General features: G+C 39.3%; 2 protein-coding genes across 2 annotated transcripts in view; both read right to left on the bottom strand.

The window, feature by feature from the left end:
* The window catches only part of LOC140926895 (calcium/calmodulin-dependent protein kinase type II alpha chain-like), a 5,390-nt gene extending 605 nt beyond the window's left edge, over window positions 1–4,785 (bottom strand). The window contains exons 1-5 of the mRNA XM_073376573.1: window positions 4,414–4,785; window positions 2,353–2,568; window positions 1,559–1,664; window positions 1,292–1,422; window positions 504–635 (exon numbers count right to left, since the gene is read on the bottom strand). Coding sequence (XP_073232674.1) covers window positions 504–635; window positions 1,292–1,422; window positions 1,559–1,664; window positions 2,353–2,568; window positions 4,414–4,575 — 747 coding nt within the window. The 5' untranslated portion in view covers window positions 4,576–4,785. The remainder of the gene's footprint in view (window positions 1–503; window positions 636–1,291; window positions 1,423–1,558; window positions 1,665–2,352; window positions 2,569–4,413) is intronic.
* Window positions 4,786–7,438: 2,653 nt separating this feature from the next.
* LOC140926894 (calcium/calmodulin-dependent protein kinase type II delta chain-like) lies at window positions 7,439–17,437 on the bottom strand. Its single transcript, XM_073376572.1, has 7 exons — window positions 17,036–17,437; window positions 13,576–13,791; window positions 10,830–10,929; window positions 10,563–10,693; window positions 10,017–10,148; window positions 9,414–9,589; window positions 7,439–8,757 (listed from the first exon to the last, which is right to left on the bottom strand). Exons 1-7 carry the CDS (start codon window positions 17,195–17,197, stop codon window positions 8,445–8,447), a joined length of 1,230 nt encoding a protein of 409 aa, XP_073232673.1. The 5' UTR covers window positions 17,198–17,437; the 3' UTR covers window positions 7,439–8,444.
* Between the last annotated feature and the right edge of the window lie 2,563 nt (window positions 17,438–20,000).

Genomic DNA, 20,000 nt, shown 5'->3' with positions numbered 1-20,000 from the left:
GGCATTTACAACCTCTCCTCGCCTTCATCTTTATTTGAATTTTCACAAGAGGTTAACTGGAATATGACTCGATAACAGTCGATAACTCGAGTTACCTCTCCATTAAGGAACAAAGCGAATCAGATTTGCATCCGAATTTGGTTCACACAATGTGTCTTCCACTTCCACTAATTTCAGAACAATAGTTCCCTGGCAGACAGTCGTTTGAAGCTGGTGTACTAGAAAATAGAAAGAGGTTGGTGTAGCTTTGGCTTTCTTTTCGCTGTGATTTGTGTTTTCTGCAGTGCAAGGCCAACTGTACTTAATATGTAACACAGCTCTCACACTGTTTTCGGTGTACCAAAGACGTGTAAGAACTATTTCAGCACGTAAAAATAATCCTAATTTTGGAAACTATACCTCATGAGGTACTAAATTTACTTTACCCAAACGACCTAAATAAGGGGTATAAAAGTTACTGTTGTATTAACAATGTTGCTCCGCCCCCGAAAAAAGTTTCTTACCATGCTCTTAATTAGTCGCTTGGCTCCATCTGAGATGGATTTCCATTCTTGGTCTGGGAGACTGTACTTTCCACGTGCAATAAGTCCAAAAAGTTCCGTCCGATTTGTACTCCAGAATGGAGGGTATCCAGCCTGTAGGGAGATTTGGAATAATTCCATATATATGTGGCTGACGAGACAAAAACTTATACAAATATACTCTGGGAGCAATTTATGCCCTAAGCCTGATCAAGGCCAAATAATACACACACAGGGGCAATGGGCCAATCAGAAAGGGAAGTAAATGGCCTATGAGCAAACGTGTGCTATTTTTTTGTTGTTGTTGTTCCCTGAGAGCAAGAAAGGAAATTAATCATAGAACACGTTTGCATAGCATGCTAACATAGCTAAAGCAAGCCGCAGGAAAGGTTTTCAACCGGAGTTTTCAACAAGCTCTACCCTGAGGCGGAGAACCTCGCGCTGACTAGATGTATCCACAGTCACAAGCTTAGTATAGTAAAGAAGAGTAAACCAAAGCAACTGCGAGTTAATTTTGGATTCACGTCTAAGAACCGTTCCAATACATTAATGAGATGTAATTCCCCTTAGAAAAACAAGAGAAGAAACAGATCAGACAAAACTAAAAAATATATACGATTGCCAGGAGTCCTGATGTAACTTGTTCCCTATAAAATAATGCGTTACTTGATTCTTTGTCCGAGTGACCTTTCGATGATGTTTCCTATTCCATATGAAGAGAAGAAATGGATTTTCATTAAAGGCATATGTAAGGCATAAAAAAAACTCACCAGCAAAGTATAGAATATTACTGCACATGCCCAGATGTCGACCTCTCTTCCAATGGGTTGTTTAGTGATAGTTTCAGGAGCGAGGTAGAGCGGAGATCCCTCAATCGGACAAGTAATGAGGTCTAAATTGTCTAAAAGATTGAAAGTGTAAAATTAAACAACAGATTGACCGTAAAACACTGTACGAGGATTTTATGGTCTAACAGTGTTTTGCTTCCAATTCTCAAATGGTACGTCTTTGTATCAGCAAGTTAAATATATTCTTACCAGGTAATTTCTTGGCCAAACCAAAGCCACTGAGTTTCAAAGGAGGAAAATGGCTATTATTTTCGACTGACTTCCAACCAAGGATGAGTTTCTCAGGTCGGATATTCTACAATGAAATCAATAACTTAGTAAAACTGATTTAGAATGCTTTCTTCTCGTACGGAGAATTCTTTAGGACATAACATTTGACAGAGAATCTGTTAATTACGGTGCGGGAATTCCACTCCATCCGGACACCCAGTTAATATGGACTCTACGGTATGTCTCCTCGTATATATACAATGTTTACAGGTGGCCATTACTCCTAAAGGAGGATCATGAAGTTATCCCTATATTAAGATCTCTCCGTACAGATAACTCACCCATACCAGGAAAGGTTGGCCACACCACCGGGGTCTTCGTCCCCTACCTTTTTCGAATAATGATGTGGGTTCTTTTACGTCCCACAAGAACCAGATAAGTGAAAGTGCTGTGAGACGGGACCTACGGTTTCTCGTCCTTATCCGAAAAAAACAGAAAGTCTAAACCATTTGCAGATGTCATTACAAAGGAATCACTTTCTTCTCAGTTATTTAAAGACCCTGAGTTTTGGTCCGGCCGAGGTTTGAACACGCGATCTTTCGCTCAGCAGACTGGCACTCTGCCAACTGACCCAACCTTGGTGTCCGTATTGACCGGGTTCCACTGTAACTTCTCACTTGGGGGCAAATTGTTTGGCTTGGGGGAAGGGTAGGTGGGCAGTTTTCCAGCATCTTATAACTATCAAGACCTATAATGTAAGTCACTTTCCTTACCCTATGAACAATTCTAAGGCTGTGTATGTATTGTACCCCGCTAAATAGCTGCAACATGACTTCTCGCGCAGTGCTCTCAGAGAAAGCATTTCTCGACACCAAGTCCTCAAAGAGCTCTCCACCACACGCCAACTCCATAACGAGGTAATATCGATCGAACGCAGGATAAGCGTGGTGCAGCTTGAGAATGTTATGATGACTCATTTCCTGAAGAATCTGGTGGAAGAAAAAATTCATCTCAATGTTGCAGCGACACCATATGTATAGACTGCCTGGCCGTGGGAAAAATTTTGATCCGGCTCTTTTTTGGCGGTATTCCCACTCATACTTACTTTACAGATGTATATTAACTATACTCATGTCCACCCTGCTTGGGATTCAGTCTTTCTGGCAATGGCTTGTAACATTTACGAAGTCGTTCACGTCGCTTAGTTGGTTTTTTTATGCGGCGACTTCAAACGACTTCGGTTAAAAGCCATGCCAGAAAGAAACCTCGCGTAGAGTACTTTTTATCTTTATCCATCGATCAAATTAAAATGCACCAGAGTAGAAACTGACTCCTTACGTGCGACTGGAGGCGCGAAGTAGGAGCCGTACCACGCCACCGAAAAAAATGCACGCAGCCATGTACAGTGATTTAAAGAAAAAAAAACAAAAACTTATCTACTAATCTTACATTCAGCGTCTTTATCCTGAAAGGGTCTCTGACATGACTAACATTTATTGTCAAAAGGAAATTTACATGTGAAAGTGGCGGCTTCTAAGAGACGAGAGGCGACGTATATGTTTTCTTAGGCGCGAAAGAGGTTATTGGACTGAGCTTAAAGCACAGGCAAATTAATTTAGTTAATCCGGCTAAATCTTTCATTTCGGCAAGAAGTTTCTAGGCGGCAAAAAAAGGGGAAAAAAATCAAGTATGCAACTTAATTTAAAATTTAGTAAATCTTTTACAAGTTGTTTCATGCACTCCTGGCGACCAAAAAAAAATTGATATAAGCATTTAAATTCAGCACATCACGTTGCGTGATGACAAGACGTACTGTTCTTGAAGTTTTTAATTTGAAGCGGTCTACTAATAAACTTTGACTTTGTGTGATAACAAAACTAAACACGAGTCATAACTCAACCACACGGGACCTACGCTTGGGCTTTTCTCGTTAACTTTTCATATTCCACACAATTGAAAGAGAAAATATATTTTCATTTATCTCTAATACATAGTAGTGAGATGCAAATCGTTCTTAAAAGATGCAGAAAATCACGTTATGTTGAGCACGTAGTTCAAAAACCGACTTCCTCTTCTTTTCCATAGTTTAGCCGCAAGTGCATTAACTGACCAACTGCTATTCTTCTAAAAAGAATAAGATGTCGTCATAAACTCGTCCGTCTTTATATATTTCTTTTGTTAAAAAGCGGTAGTTATTAAGTCATTAGCTTATCAAAACGATGGAACAATTCGGTGGTTACTTTAATTTATTGTGTGGTCTAAACGAATCTAGGTGAAAAAGGATCTATAATCGACTTTCAAGGGGTAGAAAACTCATTTTCCAAAAAAGTTTGATCGCTTGGCAGATTTCACGGCATCAAAGTACTTTGTTTATAATTCCTTAAAATACTGAATAGATTTAAGGGTGGTGTGACCTCACCATTCCAACAGAACTTCAATTGTCTCTTATAGAAACAGGAGATAAATTTATTTTTACATCACACGCTTAAGATCATTAACACTTTACATTCATTTTTATGCGTTATTTATCATAGTTATTATTGTTTTTCAGAGAAACACCTCGACAATTTAAAGGTACGAAAACCGAACTGCTACTCAGTCAGCAGTATTACGGGCGGAATAAACGTTCAATATTGCAAATGATGGTTTTTTGTCCAATCTTTTCACTCTATGCAATGCAACCATAAACAAGGCCACTAAGTACTTAAAGTAATCGGCTAAATATAACTTCACGAGCGTATTCCTAGTCCGTCGAATTCCCCGGCGTAATCGGAACTCTAGAGAGTGTTACTTTACTGAGAACTTTTCGCCGATGTATGAATATTTCACCTCACCTGTATCTCTGTCTCGATTCTTCCTTTCTGCTCGTCCGTATTGAAAACTCTCTCCTTTACTGCGAAGGCTTGTCTCGTCCTTTTATCGATACATTTTTTTACTTCGCTGAAAGAGCCTTGACCCAGAATTTCTCTTACATCATACTGGCACACGAATTCCATGACTTCAGCAGTTCAGTTACCAGCAGTTCAACTGTTGCAGCGCTGTACCACAGCTTGGCAGAAAGACCGCAGTTTTACAAGAAGATTAAGGTGCTAGTACTTGATTGACAATTTATAACTCCACAGGATCGGGACCCTTTGGTACGACGTTTGAAATCAGGCGCTGTCATCCAGACTGATTTCAGAGTCACACTAATTTGCTTTGATTGAGCAATGACCCAATGCTTTGAGGATTTGAAAGGGTGCTTTTTAGCCGGTCGAACTCGCCAAGCCGTCACGTTATCTTAAGTCAATAACAAGGTGTTAGGACTTACATTCTTATTCAAAATATCTTGAGTAGATAATCAGTTTGATTTACTTCACCGACCAAACACAAAACCAGGCAAACATGCCGTGTTTTCGTATGTTATCCTTTGATCAATGTTTCTAGGAATAGAGCTTGCTCTCTAGCTAGAATGTTTATCAGCAAAGTTCCAAAGGTTCGACTCAAGCTATTATTCGCACGTCAAGTGAAATTTATATACAGTTATCATAAAATGTGCTAATTTTTCAAATCCTATCAAGAGATCATAATGATCTCTTAACGCAAAATGATTATATTATAATGACGTAATAATCGCTGTATCGTGACGTAATAAACAAGTAAGTGTCATGCTGGTTCGAGTATGTCCTAAATAATCAATGCACATACTTACGATTTCATTGCGGTCAAGCTCAATTTGTTGCAAGGTATTAAAAATAGAGCGGTTTTCATTTGAGTGTCGAAAAGTAATTGGTTTTGCACTTTCTACACGATGCGATTGGCTTAAAAGATTCGCGCCACCTTTTCATCCAATCAGAAGTAAAACCAAAGCCAATTGTGACGCGCTCGCATGCATTTTCCCGCGCTTTGCGTCAGCCACATGTAATTACTTCGAGTTTTGATTGGTTCAATGTATTGTCTGTGTCCTATGTGATTGTTTGGTTTTGGTTTTACGACACTCAAACGAAAACCACTCTATAAAAAGTGAGGCAAAATTCCGCTTGATCACAAGTTAGGTTGTATATTATTCACTTTTCGCGCTGCCAAAGTCAGTCAGGAATTTTGTTCTCTTTCTTTTTAACAAGAGAAAGATATCTTAGAAAGAGCTGGGTTTACTGCTGATCAAGACTTCCACTCCCTCAGGAACAACCTAACAGCTTAGTAAAAGACCACTTAGTAGAATTTACTGTCTTGAGAGACAAGTGTCCAGTGTAATAACCGCGCGAAGAATAAAGATAAACTCTGTTCAAAAGTTTCTATTTGGCTGTTCCTGTTAATCTATTGAAATATTTCAATTTTTTTGCTTTTTGGGTTATGTTTGCTCGTTTGCTCCAAGAGTAAATAGTCCAACTGTCCCTTTCCTCTTTATTCTTGATCTTTTCTGAAAACTTTTCTTGCCTGCACCTTCAGACAGCAGATTTGCGACGATTCCAACTAAGGCAGCTTCGGCAGGAAATAGTTTTGCCAAATCCTGATGAGAAGACAGCAAGAATCAAATTTACTTTAGTTCCGTCGGGTCTTTATTTAACTAAACACCATGGGAAGTTCTTCAAAGAGAGAATCCCTACTTTCCATCATTTTTGTCTTGAGCGTTCTTTTTGAATCGAATTTTTTGAAGATGAAAATTCGAATTCTCGACGGAGACCTGAGTACAAGCCCTGGATTTCCTTCACTTCTCCCGAAAGGCTAACCTGAGATCAGGCCCAATTTTAGCGGTTCTCATACATTCTCTCCAACGGCCACAGCAAAAATCTATTTTCTTTTCGCCTCGCCCGCCGGAATGTTATTTTCAAAGCGAAACGAAAATAAAGCCTGATCTCAGGTTACCGAAAGGCTTGCTCGTATGGCTACCGAAAAGTTTAATTTAATGAATCATTTTCAGATCTGGTCACGTTCATGAACAAAATAAATCAAAACATTAAAAGCTGTGCCAGGGTTGCATTCATTTTTAATTAAAATAGAAACCATTTCAGTTTACTTGCGTTTTCCTGAACTTCGAAATTAATTATAGGACTAGACAATAGCTTGAGAAAACAGCCGACATTTCGCGACGCCACCACTGGTTTCCCGCGAAATGACGTCTGAGAAAGGAGAACAGAGATTTCATACTGATTACGTGTCACTACCTGCCTCGTACCCAGGCGTTTTTCTCTCGATGAAAATGTGAACGCCAAGGAAAGCGGGAAGGAGGAGGAAGGAGACAACGGGCGACCCTTCCCATCGTCTCTTGCGGTTCATCACCAGTCACTCGCGTTTCGCGCTTGCCTCTACGATGCGAAAAACGAAGCGCCTGAGGAGGAAGTTGGTTCACTATCTCGATCTGGGTAGTGCCTACGACTGGCTGAAGTAAATTTCCATCGCGGCATGACCAATCAGAAGCACTGATTGGACTTCATTTGGTGGGGTAACTAGTGATGACGTGGGGAAATGTCGCATTTTCTCTCAGGCTACTGACGTTATAAATTGAGGTGGCGCTTGATGAGAGTGGGTTGAATTGCACTATGGGATTGTTTTGGGTTACAAATCAGTTCCTGAGCAAAAACATGTAACAATTTTCATGAAGAGAGCATCCCTGCTTTCCACAACTTTTGTCTCTTATATTCTGATTCTTGTGATGACCCCTAATTAAATCTCAACCAATGAACATTTTGAATCAAACTTTTTTTATCGTCGCTGCAAAATATTCGAATTCAGTTTTCTGAGCAACCGCGTGAAAGCCATTGTAAAAATGAGCACTCACAAAATAGTCCCTTAACGTAATTTAATACAACACCGACCCGCTCTCACACGCGCACCTTAAAAATGGTGAAAAGGGAAATCTCGTTATTGACGCTCCCTCACTCTTTTTATTTTAAATCAAAATACGCAAAACTCACTCATTTTCTTATTTAAACATCTTGTTAGTATACCAGATTTTCGTGACCCTTTCGTGGGCGCCAATGGGGTGTCATTGTGTAACTATGAGCCTGATAATGTTTTTTAAGGCCAATGAAGAGTGTCTTGCGGGTTTTTTGGTTTTATAGGACTGTAATTTATAATACTGTAACTCTAGATTGCGAGTTCTGAAAAAGTGATTGTTTAACTGTCACCGATAGTCCTGAAGAAATTAAGTCAGTTACACAATTATCTTCAACCTACTCTATGTCTTTAGGTCAAATTCATAAGGTCGGTCATTATTTCTGTGCTTAATGCGTCCTTGAAGATTGCGATGATATTTTAAAATATTCCTATCAGATAACTGCCCGCTTTCTAATGGCTGACACGAGCAAAAAAAGCGTTGAAACACTTTTAGCTACTTTTATGATAACTTAGATAAATTACTTCCTTTTTCTTGCATCTCTTCAGTAATGGAGACCTTTAGATTCAAGGACGACCAGGAGAACGAGATTTGACTTAAAGGTTTTTTTGCACATTCTTAAAAAGTAGACATCCCGGAAAGCTCAATATTACTCTTTTTTTTTCACCAGAAAAGTTGACAAGGTTATTTTCGTTAAAGCGGTTAAACCTTCTCCTGATCGCAAAATGATAAAACTTGCAACAAGTAATGCGCAGCTGATCATTCTCATGTTAACTTGCGCACAATAAGTTCATAAATTATTAGTATTATTATTAATATTTGATAACCATTTTTTGCTAAAACTTTTAGTAGGATGATGATGCATGGCTATAACGTTTTCCCGCCAAAATGACCCTGGTTAACGCGCGCGCACTACTTATTATTGAGAAAGTCTTGTTCTCGTAGTTCATAGACCTAGTCTTAATAGAAACTGCATCCACTATGCCTTCTGCATGCGCTCACAGTCTCCTCTAATCCACCTCTCTGATAATAGACAAAGTCAATAAAGTACTATGTCTCGTCGGCCCTTGTTCTGGCGGCTCTCTCTCTCGTTTTCTCTTCCCCTGCCTTAACTTTGATGTGCACGGAACTCCGAAACTGTCGAGATCTCCTCGGTTTTATATCCTTAAGATGATATTCGGTAGGTGACGTAGCTAAGAGATTATTGTGTCCATTGACTTCTTCAACGATCTTTTCAAGTCTTTGCTCTTCTTCTTCTTGATGTGATAGTATCTCTTGTACTTCCTGCTCTAGTTGCGGATCAGGCGTGTATGAATCCCTTCTCGACAATCGAACCTCATTTTTATTTGGAGTGAAATTGAGTCTATAAAAAAACACAATCGTCGATTAGTTTCAAAGTAATGGTACCAACAAGGAACTCTGGGAACTTAGAGTAGAAATTGACTTGAAATGATTTCGGCGTTATAGTCATACCAATGAGTTAACCATTCAGTATAGCATAATAATTCAGGAGACTTCTGAGTGGGGACAAACCCTCCCCCCCGCCTCCCTCGATCCACTGAATCCGTAGTACTTCTAAGTAATGCTCCCATAATAGGCTTGAGTTCAATTACCAGCTAGTGTTGAGAACCTACGAAAAGATTTTTCAGAAGAAACTTGCGCATTTGAGAATCCACAACTAAGTCAAATGTAGCTTTGAAAAAGCCTTAAAATCAATTTGTTATCGTCAATTCAATTCAGTTTACTATATTTTAATAACGTCTTAACGGTCTAATTACAACAGGATAATATTAATAGCAATGTTCACAATATACACTCTTTGTTAGTTAATAAAAAGTAAGGACAAATTTTAATTCAAAATTCGATAAGGAGATTGCCAGGGAGCATCCAAGCAGCTGCAAAACTAATGGAATGGAAATGACTTGAACGGCCTTAATATTCTACTGATATTACCGGTAATGACTGAGGTTACAGTAAAGCAGTCAGATGCTGTTCTTAGAATGAAAGAGGCCGCCATACCTTTTCCTAGCAATAAGTCCCAAAACTACTCCTTTTAGTTTTCTCCGAGCGTTGAATGCTGTGAGTCGAACAAGCGTCGTTTTCCTGTTGAGAGAAGGGACAAAATCTCCTTGGGAAATCCAGTCGTGACGTAGGGCTTCAGAAGCGGTGATTCTTTCATCAGGATTTACTTTCAACTGCAAGAAAAAAGATACAGTGTAGATTCAGAAGAAGGATGACTGAGAAGCAAATCTTGAAGATGACTGTTGTGTTGACGTTTGAACCATAAATTTTAACAAATGAAAAAAATCATCGAGCTTGCTGAAAATAAACAACTAGGAACGACCAATGGATTCAAATACAGCCTCATCTCATTTTGAAGCCGAAGGACGATCTGCTCGCTTTCTTCGTCTGCAAGAGGCTATTCTCCCACCTTATGCAACACTGCACTTGGCCTCATTTTGAAAGTGAGCGTTTTTGGAACTCGGAAGTGGCCTATTAATAGTAGAGATGTCACATAATGGTTGGGTGTCCACACTATAGCTTTTTACGTAGGCATGAAAAGCCATCCGATATAGCCTAAATTTTTTGAGAATAACTTATGACTTTATTTTTGAAACCTACCATTTTCTTGATCAAATCCTTGGCTGATTCAGATACTGAATCCCAGTAGGGAGAAGGAAAGGTGTAATTTCCCTGTAATATACTCAGTAACAGGATCTCTATTCTTTCGTTCCAGAAGGGAGGATAGCCAACCTAAAAAGCGAAATAAGAGAAATAAATAAACAAATGGAGATTTCAGATATTCGCAATTTGGTCATGTAGTGTGCATTTTTGTCTTATTTACATTAGTTACTTTTGGGAGTACCCTGGGTGCCAGAGGCTTTTCATGCGCGCTTTCCGGTTTCGGTCACAAGTCTTAAAAAGTGACCGCCGCTCGTGTCTTCGGCCGAAGACGTGTCGGCCGCACGAGGCTCCTCGTCGCAGGCGGGGAAAAACCTCTGGTACCCAACGAATAGCCGGTGTACAGACGCTCCCCTCCCCTCAGAAAAAAATTAGGGAGAGGGAGTCCCTCTCCCCGACTTTTTTTTTTTGAGGGGAGAGGGCGTCTGTATACAGGCTACCCAACGTATTGTGGGAGTGGAAGGGGAAAGAAAAGGCATGACTTACAAGTAACAAATACAGGATAACACCACAGGCCCACATGTCCACAGCGAAGCCTACAGGCTTCTCAAAGATTGTTTCTGGTGCTAAGTACATTGGTGATCCACTACCATGACAATCAACCACTTTACGTCCGTCTGTAAAACAAAATAACTGAGGAAATTTCATTGTCTTTGCAACATCAATTCTAAAAAATGGTAAGTCAAGCCCCTTTGACGCCTTTCGTTGTAACAATTGCAATAATTACAGTGTGCCGATAACTTTAAATGTTACCTTCGATCGACTCTGCAATTCCAAAGTCCGTGAGTTTAATGATAGGTGGGCGGTCTTCCGAAGGCTTCTCGGCTAACAGAAGATTTTCTGGCTTTAAGTCCTGTAAAAAAAAGTTTACTGTTAAATCTAATCCCTCGTGTTTACCAGCGTACACTGCTGTTTAAACAAAAACTTTTCGTCTTTGTAACTGAGAGGCACCAAAAGGAGTAACGCAAGCCTAGGTGAATGCACTGTAGCAGACGAGCGATTATTTTTTAACGTTTTGTCCACATTACCCTGCGAGCAAAAGTTTCTCTCTTGCATGACTTTTAGCATTTACAAAGACGTTCGCTTGGCTTGTCTGTCACGTAGTCCGTTAGGGAGTTTAAAAGGGAACTTACGCAACGATGACGGCGACGGCTGCGAAAACGTCACTTAAAAAGTGAATTTGCGCTGCCTCAAACTTTGCCGCGCTTATTCCATCTCGTTTAATTCGTCAAATGTTGGCAAATTTTTTTGGAGTTGAATTCTAAAGGACTGTATCAAAGTTCAGGAAAAGAAAAGGAAAGTTGTTGCCTTGTGTTCCCGTCCTCGACAAAACGTGAAATTAGACACTATCACGTGGTAGTCGAGCAACGACGGCAAAGAAATGTACAAAAAAGCGTGATGCACGCGTAAAGTCAGTTGTTTTGCCAGTCTAAACCTATAGTGCGTTATTGGCGTTCTCGTTGACGTCGCCGTCGTCGTTTTTTATATTCTCTTTTAAGCAGGGCGGATAAATGTTGGGCGGTGAAACGAGCGCTCCGCTCTTCATTTAATGTGTGATGCGGAGTAGGACTGGCACGAGCGCTCTTTCCGCGCTTCCGGTGCGCTTGAAGGCCGGCGAAATTTTCCTTTTAGCAAACCGGAAATCCTATTTTCTTTCTGTAATTTCAAGTTACAATGTTAAATAGATAAATTCTTTTCATAACAATAGCAATAAACAGTTTCATATGTTTATATCTGTATGCCTATAAGTCTAACTTCTTGGTCGTATAATGCCAAAATTTGAGTTTAATTTGAAAGTGTTGAATACCTCCTCCTTCCACTACATATTACCTAATTGTCTTTCGGCGTTTCGTTTGCAAAAGCTTAACATTTCTCAACCTCAATTTTTACATATGTTAAAGGGGGATAAATTTTATATAACATAACAGAAAATTAGATTGATATATTTTGATATAGTGGCGTTGTACTGCTTCAAACTTTGCTTCTCGGGTGCAACGCGCCACGGTGATTCGAGCAATGCGTCGCAAATCCGGCAACCCCATGTAAACAAAATTTATTGAGGTTAGTTGTAAGGTTTTTTCTCCGTTCTTCTCTCTAAAACAAAACAAGATAAACAGTAAAAACTGAGGGAAAACTAATTTTGAAGTTTCGAAGAAACAGAAAGACGTATGAGATGTTTTTTTCAAAATTAAAAAGAAGGATGATATGATGGTGATTGAAATTAGTATAATTTCACCTTGCACGAGCTGCACGCATTTATAAAATACACCTCATCTAGTTATGAAACACGATCTGCTGTCTTTTAGTTTTGTCATGGATGACATCGATGAGATTTTCCTTCGTGTTTTAGACAGTACTTGGTTGTTGCTGTTTTGGAATAACATCGACATTGGCGAGTAGTAGAACGAAAATATAATTCAGTGGTAGGGTCATGAAAGTAATAAGGGAAACCCTTTGAAAGAGATGTTTGTCTACTCCAGCTAAACCTCCCGCAAAAAAAGCAACATTTGCCTCTCGGAGACAGCGTACCAGCTCAAAGGAACGAGGAAGAAGTGCAAGAAAACAAATCAAGCCGCCATAATTAAGTGACAGCGGCAGTGTCTAATGGACAAACCGGGACAAACCACATCGCAAGAAGTCGAAAACAAGCGACATTTCTAAGCAGAGTCCCAGTCCACTGCATCACACCTTTTTGCTCGGACGCGCTCGTTTCACCGCGCAACCTTTATCCGCCCTACTTTTAAGATACCACGACGGCGACGGCGGCAAAAACGAAGTTTAAATAGTGACTTCGCGATCTATGAAACTTTAGCGAGATTATCCCAATTCGGTCACTATGTTTTATGTACGCGAAATCTCCCGGAGTTGAATTCTTACAAAAAATATTTTCAAGTTTACAAAAAGAGTAAGAGAGATTCGTCGTCGTATGTTCACGTTGTCGATAAAACGTGAAATTAGGCAACTCACGTCGTGGTCGTGCAGTGACGGTAATAAAATGTAAAAAAAAGCGTGACTGTGCACGTGCAGTGCTGTTTTGCTAATCTTAACCAATTGCTTTTTGACGTTCTCGTTGCCGTGGCCGTAGTGGCATGTTAAGCTCCCTTTTTGTTTACACTCCGTTGAGAAACCTCTGCAGCAAGCCGCTTATGGTTTTCGATGAGCATGCTCTTTAGACACCTCCAAAATCTTGGAGGTAGACACGCGATAAACAGGTTCTAAAACCGGTTTTATCCAGTTGAACCATACAGGCGCATCAATTTGGGAGCGATTTGCTTTACGAAACTGAGCCCGTGATGATGCACGAAAGGTGGAAAGATGGCTTGCTCTCGCGAAAGTTTTTTCAACGAAGCAGTTCGGAACGCTTCAGTTTACGTACTGAGATCCATGATTTCTGTGAAGCGTTTGAACTAAAGTCTCATAAAAATCTCGTGCACCTCATTGCAACCATAATTACGATAATGATAAAGTAATTTTTAGCTATGATTTATTATTTTCTTACCCTGTGAATGACTCCCTTTCTAGCGAGGTAGTTTAATGCCATTATGATTTGTCGAGCACATGCGCATGCATCTTTCTCGCTGTAATAAGGTCTCGACACCAGGCCGTCAAACAAATCCCCGCCAGGAAGATACTCTAACACCATTAGCACTTTTCCTTCAGCATAAAACACCTGCTCCAGACGAACTATGCTCATGTGATCAAGCCTTTCCAGAATCTGCAGGTAAAGCAGGTAAAGCAGACGATATTCACGTCACTGAGCAGCTTTATGTTTAAAAGCTACAAATATGTGAGTTTTGTACTGAAAGCTTTCAGACTATTCACTAAAACATTGAATACACTGCCTCATCATACTTATAAGTATGATATAGTTTCATTAGTAGTGTCCAGGGCCCAGTTGTTCGAAGACCGATTAGCGCTTAACCCGGGGTTAAATTTAACCCGGGTTTCCTTTTTCTTATGTTCAAAAGAATTTTCTCGGATAATTTTCTCTGTTATTTTTAGAGCTTCTAATCATCAACTTGTAGACAAAAGGAATTAAAACTGAAATGCTTTTTAAGCTTTCATATCTGAATCCAAATCTCGCACTAACTCTGGGTTATCTTAACCCAGCTTTGAACAACTCGGCTCAGGAATATAGTCCCCGGCCATAAAGTAGTAGTAATAATAATCATAATAAATCATAATAAATCGTCATCATCTTCATCATTATTAGCACTATCATCATTGGCGTGGCTACACCTGTGGTATTATGGGCACCTCAAGAATTCCAATAAAGGTGTTGGATCGCTGAGAAATATGTCATCGGGGAGTCTTGCTTTACCATGGGTCACCTTAAGCAACCATTTGTTGCCTGGCAACCATCGGCTAACAGGTGTGAAAACGACCATAGGAATGGAAGAGCAAGTGAAGTATCAAGTCCTGGCAAGATAGTTTAAGAGTTTGTGGGATACAAAGACCAGAGTTGTACAGTGGAACCTAAATCTCTGCCTCATGTAAAAAACCTCTATATAGCAAAGTCCTCGGTATAACGAACTATTTTTTTAACCCCAGTAATAGAAAAATAGTGATATGAAAAACAAAATTCGATATATCGAAACCTCGTTATATTATAACAAACATATTAATTGTCAGTCCCCTGGGTCTTCGTTATATTGAAGCACCACTGGACCAGTGGTATAAAGTTGGGGCATTGGGATCAATGTTGACAGGCCATTTGGAACAGCTAGGAATTCCAGACAGGGAAAGAAAGAGAAAATGCAGCGAAGAATTATTCATGCTTATGTCTAAGGCGCTCTAATTCCCTTCCCCTTCCCTTTCGAACGCCTGCCACGCAGGCTAGCTTATGTCCAGCATCTGATCAAGCAAGTGGTTTAATATACACTGAGACAACAAAAGCCAAATATCACAAAGGGAAAGAAACCCCTGCCCCCGAAGAAAAGAAAAATTAAATGTCACAAGATCGCGAAGCATGTTTGTACTTCTCCGTGTTATAACGAACGAAAAGAAAGCCTGGAACAGAGCAAGCATTCCATTCATGGGTATCCGAAATCATTTGTTCCGGGAACAAAGTTTTCTTCGTTGAGACCTCATATTGGTCCCTGCCATATTAATATCACTGTAATGACAGTAAAAGTAATCCATAAATGTAATTTGGGCAAAGAGTACAGTAAAACCCGCCACTAAAAACTAACCTGGTTTTTAATAACCTCTTGGGAAAAATTTGCTAGTTAGGCCTCGTCTATACAAAAACCCGTTTCGCCTAAAATTTGAAACAGGTTCTTATTTTCTAAAATCTTTAAAAAAAAAAATTCTGTAAACTTGGACAAAAAGATATGTCAACATTCAGGATCCTCTTTGGAGACACAGTGCCTTATCTCTCCAACTGTAGTTGTAATGGTTTCAGGTTTTATTTTAAGAAATGAGCTGAGTTTATGTTCCTGAAAGTAAGAACCTCTTGAAGACCCCAAACAGCCTAAAAAATTTGTGCTAATTAAAATTTATGTAAGAACCTGTTTATGAGTAACATGGGAAAATCCAAGTCCTTGAGTAGTCTCGGGTTTTTACGGTAATTTTATTGAAAAAAAAAAACAGTTCCAGACCGATTTTAACTACCCGCTCGATCGAAAAAAATTTTTCATTAACCGGCTTTACATGCTGATGAGATAGTAGACCATTAACACTACTTTGAAAAGCAGCGCAACGGTCAAGAGGTCTCTTTGTATTGGAAATCAAAAAGCCAAAACCATTTTTGAAGTAGAAAAAAGACGCATAATGATCACATTGTTAATTGTGTTTGTGCCGTGAAAAAAAGTATTTTTATTGAGCGATAATTTGGCAACAAGAGTATTAGCAAACCCAAAGTATTGGACTATATTTTGTAAACAATCAAGACCCGGCGGAAGTCGTAAAACAATTTAGCTAACGTATCGTGTTAATTGGGTAATAATCTCAAATCCAAAAATGAGAAACGTGTTTTGAAACGTAATATAGGCTGGTCCAAACCTTAGTGCTAAGTAGAGAAAAAGATTTTGAGACCAGAAAGCACATAAATGTTTTATACTGTACAGTAAATTTGGTGATTGCCTTATAAACTTTAAGTTTTCTTTCATGCTGAAGTGTGTATTTTTATTTCAAAATAAGAACTTGTTTCTTATAACATAGGGTTTTTAAGGCCCCAAATTTAAGCCTACCAGATTCTACATAATAAGTTTTTAAAACGCATGTTTAATTATATTGTTATTTGAATAACGAATTCATGGATACTAACCCGAGATATCATATACATTGAAAGACAACTCAGTAAATTAACCTAAAGTTTAAATTATAGCCGAAATGCTGATGACACTATAAAGCTGTATTTTCTTAGCAGTTCAGTTTGTTTTGTAATCACAAGTAATCGCGAGTCAGTTCTGGGTGCAGGTTTTGGTTCATGTCATTGCTAGAAGTAGTGAAGCAGGACTTCCTTTTAAGACTATTGGTTGATGTTAAAATATATGATAAGCCACATAACCGTTGATTATTAAGAAATATTCAAATTATATAGAACGATCCAGAGTATTGAGAAAAAAATACTTTTCCTTTCATATAATAGTCTAACATTTATTGCCAACTGAAATCAGAAACTTACGGTTACAGCACTAAGTTATAGAAGAATTGGTTTGAAAACAAACATAACCGTGATCAAAATGACTCCTTTGAGTGGATTTGTTTAATTACAGACGCTCTAAGTCCGCAGACAAGTAATCTATGCAGCATGATGTTTTCACAGCCCTGAACACTGATTAAATTTATTCTCACTACGACCAGCTACCCTTTAGCCAGGGCTTACTGATCAATCGTTTTTGCGATGCACTCACTCAACCATAAAAACCGCGCGTTTTACTTTCAAAGCATCGCCCTTAACTCGATACCTTTTGCTAAATCCCTTCTCCACTGGGCCAATATCAAAGCATACAAACCTCCGACTCCTTTTCGACTTTCTCTCTCTCCTCTGCATTGATGTAGTGGATTTCTTTGACTGCAAACAGCTGTAGCGTTTTCCGATGAACACATTTCTTTACCTCCGCGAAAGATCCCTTTCCAATTAGTTCCTTTACCTCATAAACATCTTCAAATTTCATCTTAGTGCAGTACAAGGCAATTAACCTTTTGCTCACAACGTGCTGGCCGTAGTTTACGTAGGGCTGGCGTTTACAGAGCGTCTGTATAGAAATTTGTTCTGAATTCCTGTCGCGTGCAAATATTCAGTAGTGAATTGAGAGGTTGACCGCTCTCAGTGATTCAAGCTTCAAGAATGTATCGGAAGAGCAACGACAGTTTACTCTTATTACTGCAATATCCTCGAATATATTAACACGTCGCTCTTTTGTTTCAGTAAATTTTCGCTTTTGATTGATTGACAAAGCTTTAACTGAAATCAAAAGAGTTGTTTGTTGAAGTGAATAAACAAGAAAGACAGAAAATGCCAATTTTGACAGCTAGCAGGACTGAAATTCCTTAGCAAGGCTTCATAGGCTTTAGGTAGTTGATATTTCATCCTACAGCTTAGCTACGATACCAAGTTTTGCAAAAAGTAGCTATTGTTTAAGAACGAAAGCCTTAGCGAGAACCAAATTAACATGTACAATTCTCTAATGATCGTAAATTGGGTAGGGTCGAATTTTGAAAGCAATCACTAATTTGAATTTTATTGCTTCGTTCCTTTGTTCTCGAAATCACTAAACAGGGGGTTTCGGTTTTTTTTTTCATTTCCTTCAGCTTGATTAAATGCTTCATCCCAAACAGCGTACCGCAGTAATCGTGCGCCATAACGGAAGGCTCCGTAATGTTGTTAAAATTCCTTTATCAATTAGCTTTATCACGAAAAGGAGAGATTGAATACTTCACATTGTTGGTGGACCATGAACCGAGTAGCGAAATACGAAACGTGGCGAGAGTTTAAACTGCGGAGCGCCCAAAAATGTGCCTGAAGAGTTGGCTAACTGATGGAAAATGGACAGTAAGATTTTCCGGCTATAAGGAAAACTAATAGAACTTCCTTTAGTTAATGTTAGCTTCTACATCCTTGAGACACTTTTTAAGGTTACTTATCCTTGACCTCGATGTGAAAAAATAAACTCTTAAATCAATAAATAAAAAAGCAGGAAAACGTAGCGAGTATTTTTCATGCGCGCTTGCATGTTATATCAAATCTGGTGAGCTCCTTTATTACAAAACCACAAAACCGCAAAAAATTAACCGCAAAAGCCACAATTGCAAAAGGACGGAAATTTTCTTTTTACTTACAGCAAATAATCGCTTTTCTAAGTTTTGATTCAAAACCGAATTCCGAAAGTGGAAAACGAGAGAGACGAAAAAACCAAAAAGTCGCATATTTTCGATGCAAAACCATAAAAACGATTCCAAAAACGGTCAATTCCGCAAAACCAAAATTCACGATGTTCCTCCTGTAGAATGCTCATAGTCCTTTGCTTCCAAAGTAATCAAGGATTATTGATTAGGGTTCTCTTTCTTCGGTGTTGTGGAAAAAAAAATTACACTTTTCGCCGCAGCTGCTTAAAGTATAGCCTGCGTAGCAGGCGCTAGGAAATAAATGGGCGAAAAGAAAAAACGCGCGCGCGTGTCTCCCTCGCGCGCGTTTTTTCTTTTCGCCCATTTATTTCCTAGCGCCTGCTACGCAGGCTACTTAAAGTAACTTATATATGATTTTAGTGGCAACACATCCAACTTGTTTGTTCCAATCTCCAGAGCGAGCGGCATTTGCCAAAATGTTGCTTTTTGACGAGAAGGAAAACCGGAGTACCCGGAGAAAAACCTCTCGGATCAAGGAAGAAAACCAACAACAGACTGACTTAACCGGTTTATGGCGTCGCCTCCGGGATTTAAACCCGGCCACTTTGATCCTATTCTCCGACGGTTTCTTTGTTCCTGAACTGACAAGGCTTTTGCTCAAGAACAAGAAGATCCATGGAGCATTAACTCGGGTTAGCTCCAGTTCAGTTGGAGGAACGGACGGTAATGAGCGTTTTCATCTGAAATAAACAAAAACTGGGTAAGGTAGGTGTTATAACCGTACTGTAACAATGTTCATCAATCCTTCCAAAGATCATCATCATCATCATCATCAATCTTTATTTATTCACGACATTGTATCACTTTTACATGGTTTTCCTAAGAATCGTGTGTAAAATTTAACTAAAATACTCTCAGGAGCTACTTGACTATCAAATTATAATAAGAGTTACAATGATTCATGGTGTATTAAATAATCTTTCTCATGAAAAGAAGTTTTAAAGATACTTCAGCTAGGCGGGTTTCTAATCTCTGAGGAAATCTTGTTCCATAGAACAGATTCTCTGTAGTGTAGGCTCCCGTTTGCAGACTCAGCTCTGAGTCTCGGAACATAATTTAACTCAGAATTTCTAACGATTGTGTGTGTGTACATTTGAGGTGTTGGTAAAGATCCGTCTCGGATACAACGGGGAAAGATCATTATGGATTTTACACATTGTCACAGCCAGATATCCCTTTCGGGCGGAGCCTCCCCGTATAGTCACCCCCCACCACCACGAGTTGTAGCGCCAAACGTGAATGGAACCTCAGTATGTGATGACAGTTAACCAACGTTCGGCTGATAGTGGCTCAATTCTCCAGTACGCTTTCTCAAAGCTGGATAACATTTCAGTGGCTGAAACTTTCTCTGGAAATTCAAACGAGCTTTGGGATGTGTACTTGACAACTGAGCCACTGAAGATATCGACAAAAAGGGATTAGCAATAACCTCAACGTAAAGTTCAACCGACTTCAGGTTGACTTGTCCGTGTCAACCAGCCTAATATTTGAGTCTCAAAAGATTCCAAAAGTTTGATCAATCAAAATTAAGCTACCTTCTAGAACCGTTCAATGTTATACAAGAAACGCCAA

This window comes from Porites lutea, chromosome 2 (genome assembly GCF_958299795.1).
Source record: "Porites lutea chromosome 2, jaPorLute2.1, whole genome shotgun sequence".
NCBI lineage: Eukaryota > Metazoa > Cnidaria > Anthozoa > Scleractinia > Poritidae > Porites > Porites lutea.
The sequence above is the reverse complement of the archived record's forward strand: the minus strand, read 5'-3'. Positions and strand labels throughout refer to the sequence as shown.